The following is a 3,517-nucleotide window of genomic DNA, read 5'->3' as shown; positions in this document are numbered from 1 at the left end:
AATGGAGCGGAGAGAGGGGAGCGGGAACAACAACACTGACTCCGAGGAAAAGGATTAAAACAGCCATTAATTTAATATATTCCTCCTCGAAGTGCTGCTGCATTTTTTTTTCTTTTTAAAGCCGATGACGCAAACGCTAATGCCTGCCACGGTTTGTCACTCTGTTCATCAGCGATTCTCTTTGAGGATCATCGACGAGGATGCCTCTGGGAAGACAAACACAGGCGCCGAGAGTCCCACAGTTAAAAAAAAAAAAAAAATAAACAAACGTCTAAATATCTGAGACAGATGGCACAAAAAAAAAAAAAAAGAGATGATGATGATGTGTTTGCATTGAAATCCTTAAGACGCTTAAATAACCACTGGGATGCAAGACAGTTTTACAAGAACTCCACAGATTTATTAACCTCCTCCACCCCCAGCAAAAAAAAGCCACATTTTCTTTTAAAAGGCACTTAATTTCCCTTACCTTTTGAAGCATGTAACTAAACAACTCCTGTGAGAGCCAAGTTGGGCTTTTAAATTAAATATATTTACAATAAATAAACCATTTGTTTTTTTACAGATTTATACATGACACTCAGAGAGGAAAATACACAAATATTTCCCAACATCCTCCCACTTAAACAGTATATGCATACACATTGATATATTTTCGCTTTGCAAAACTGGAGAACAGCATAAACAAGAAAATATGGGGGAACATTTCCCTTTATGTACTGACTGAATACTGTTCATAGATACCTGTGTGCCCTTCAGCAGCAGCAGCAGCAGCAGAGAAGTACCCAACAATTCAGTTCAAGTCCTTAAGCAGCTCCTCAAGCAGGGCACATGATTTGTGTGTGTGTGTGTGTGTGTTTTCCTGTCAGACATGTGTGGGGCTGTCTGAGTGTGGGTCAGTCTTGGCCATGTGCAGAACCACAGCAGGGGATTTGTAGTGGCAGTGCGTGCTGCCGCAGTTCACGCCGCCGCAGGGCTTCCTCCCACTAGTCCTGTCCGCCAGCTTCCTGCTGCACAGGCCCTGCCAGGTCTGCAGGGTCTTGGAGCTCCACACCCACACCCCACTGGTGATCCCCACCACCAGCGACATGAAGATCTTCAGCATGAACACGGCCACCGTGGGCACGGACGTCTGCAGCGAGCAGTCGCCGGCGGGGCCCCCGAAGGAGCCGCACTTGGTCTGCAGGCCCCTCAGCTTCCAGTAGTCCATGTTGAGCCGCTCGTAGAAGTAGCAGACGATGACGCAGGTGGCCGGCACCGTGTAAAGGATGGAGTAGATGCCGATCTTCACCATGAGCTTCTCCAGCTTCTCCGTATTGGTGCCCTCCGTCTTCATGACCTTGCGGATGTGGAAGAGGGCGACGAAGCCCGTGAGGATGAAGGAAGTGCCGATGATCAGGTAGCAGGACAGCGGGATGAGGACGAAGCCAGTGAGTGCCCCCGAGTCCATGCTGCCCACGTAGCACAGCCCCGTCAGCTCGTCCCCGGCCACCTTCCTCATGGTGAGGATGATGATAGTCTTGAGAGCGGGGATGCCCCAGGCGGCCATGTGGAAGTAGTTGCTGTGGGCTTCAATGGCCTCGTGACCCCACTTCTTCCCCGCAGCCAGGAACCAGGTGAGGGTGAGGATGACCCACCAGATCGAAGACGCCATCCCAAAGTAGTAGAGGATGAGGAAGACTATGGTGCACCCAGTCGACTCCAGACCCTCCTGGATGATGTACAGCTCCCCGTTCTCCCGGTCGCAGGCGATGTTCTCCGGCCCCGCCACTGAGCGGATGATGAAGGCCACGGAGTAGACGTTGTAACACATGGAGAGGAATATGATGGGCCTCTCGGGGTACTGGAAGCGGTGGGGCTCGAGGAGGAAGGTCAGAACGGTGAACGCGGTGGACACAAAACACAGGATGGACCACACGGTCACCCAGATGAAGGCGAAGTCCTTGTCCTGCCTGGACCAGTAGACGTCCACGGCCGGCGAGCAGCGCGGGGCGCAGGACTGGCTCTTCTCCACAAACTGGAACTTATCTGGGTTTTCACAGGAGCCCACGGTCCCCGGAGAGCGGGCCCCGCTGGCACCCGGCTGCCGTGGCCGGTGGGGCACCGGGAGCATCCCCTCACCCTTCTTACCCTCCGTCCTGGTTTCGTTCTCGGGGGCCTCCATGCACAGGGCGTTGGGGTCATTCCTGGTGGGCAGCTTGGAGCAGTTGAGCGAGTCGGGCCAGGTGTAGCTGAACTGCTTCATGATGGGGGCACACTTCTCCCTGGCCTGCTCGCACATGGGCCTGCAGGCGGGGATGGAGGTCGACACTTTGTCGGTGCACATGGGGGCATAAAGGGAGCAGAGGAAGAAGCGGAGGTGCACGTCGCAGCCGTATTTCACCAGGGGAGCGAACTCCAGCAGCTTGATGGCAGCCTCCTCCTGGTCGTCGTGCTGCATGAAGTTGGGCATCCGGGTGAGGTTGTAGCCGATCCCCTGGCACATGGGGATCACGATGGGCTCGCACTTCGCCGGTCTGTCCCGGTCCAGGTCGTACGAGCCAATCTCAAAGCTGGAGCTGGAAATCACCAGCAGACACAAGGAAAGCACCACCTGCAGCGGACAACCATCCATGCTGATTATTTTCAACTAGGAAAAATAACAAGTCTGTGTCCTTTAGGAATACGCATGAAAGTGTCAGAGAGAGACGGAGTGGTCCCCCCTTATTTCCACAGATAGCTGGAAAAATCCCTCCGAAAAAGAAAGAAAAAAAGGGGGGAGGTTGGAGGGGAACAGCAGCACAGAGAGTCTCTTAACGTTAGACCATGAAGTCCGTAAATAAACCAGATTAATCCAAGAGAAAGCTGAGAAACAGGTCCGTAACCACAACGTGACAGCCGGGAAACTTCGGTAATCAGCTGAGCGGAAACCAGAAGAATAAAACGCGGGGAGTTAATCCTCGGTTCGACCGGGAGAAACCAGACGGGAGGTCGGCTGTTCGTCTCGTGTGTTTTTTTTTTGTTTGTTGTTTTTTTATCGGCTCCAGAGGCTCCTCTTCCTCCGCTTTCAGGCTCCACACTGAAGTTTAAGAGCCGCTCAGAGGGACTTCACTCCAGCAGAGACACAGAGGAGGAGGAGGAGGAGGAGTGAGCGCCGTGACGCTCACATTTCAACCCCAGCACCACACAAGGAAAATTATCAGACAGATGCTGGAGGATGGTCAAATGCCTCTGACATTTCTGCCGCGAATAGTTCACTCACGCTTTCCAAGAGGATGCAGTTTTACATGCGAACCTCCTGCAGCCATCAACCCGATCTGAACAAGTTCATTATTTTGTGCTCTACACCGTAACGTGCAACTCGCGTTCATTTAGAAGCTGTTTACTAGGATGGCTTGGACAGAGCGCACATAGATATGTGAATAAGCAGCCTGCGCTCAGTTATTTTTACATTTATGCAGGGCCGCATTATCTATAAAAAGGACCAAGGGCTAAAATGATCACAAGGGCTCCCTCTGACCCTCAAGTGTCCTCCATG

General features: G+C 52.4%; 1 protein-coding gene across 1 annotated transcript; it reads right to left on the bottom strand.

Annotated features, from left to right (window-relative positions):
- Positions 1-378: 378 nt before the first annotated feature.
- Positions 379-3,214, bottom strand: fzd9b (frizzled class receptor 9b). The gene has a single exon (XM_015009683.2). It carries the CDS (start codon positions 2,612-2,614, stop codon positions 866-868), a length of 1,749 nt encoding a protein of 582 aa, XP_014865169.1. The 5' UTR covers positions 2,615-3,214; the 3' UTR covers positions 379-865.
- Between the last annotated feature and the right edge of the window lie 303 nt (positions 3,215-3,517).

This window comes from Poecilia mexicana, unplaced genomic scaffold, assembly GCF_051168715.1.
Source record: "Poecilia mexicana isolate PSO_F unplaced genomic scaffold, ASM5116871v1 scaffold_13, whole genome shotgun sequence".
Lineage (NCBI taxonomy): Eukaryota > Metazoa > Chordata > Actinopteri > Cyprinodontiformes > Poeciliidae > Poecilia > Poecilia mexicana.
This window is presented reverse-complemented; position numbering and strand designations above follow the sequence as displayed.

Bases quoted from the DNA above. Each gene is read 5' to 3' on its own strand.
- fzd9b (XM_015009683.2), bottom strand. From the start codon at position 2,614: ATGGATGGTTGTCCGCTGCAGGTGGTGCTTTCCTTGTGTCTGCTGGTG.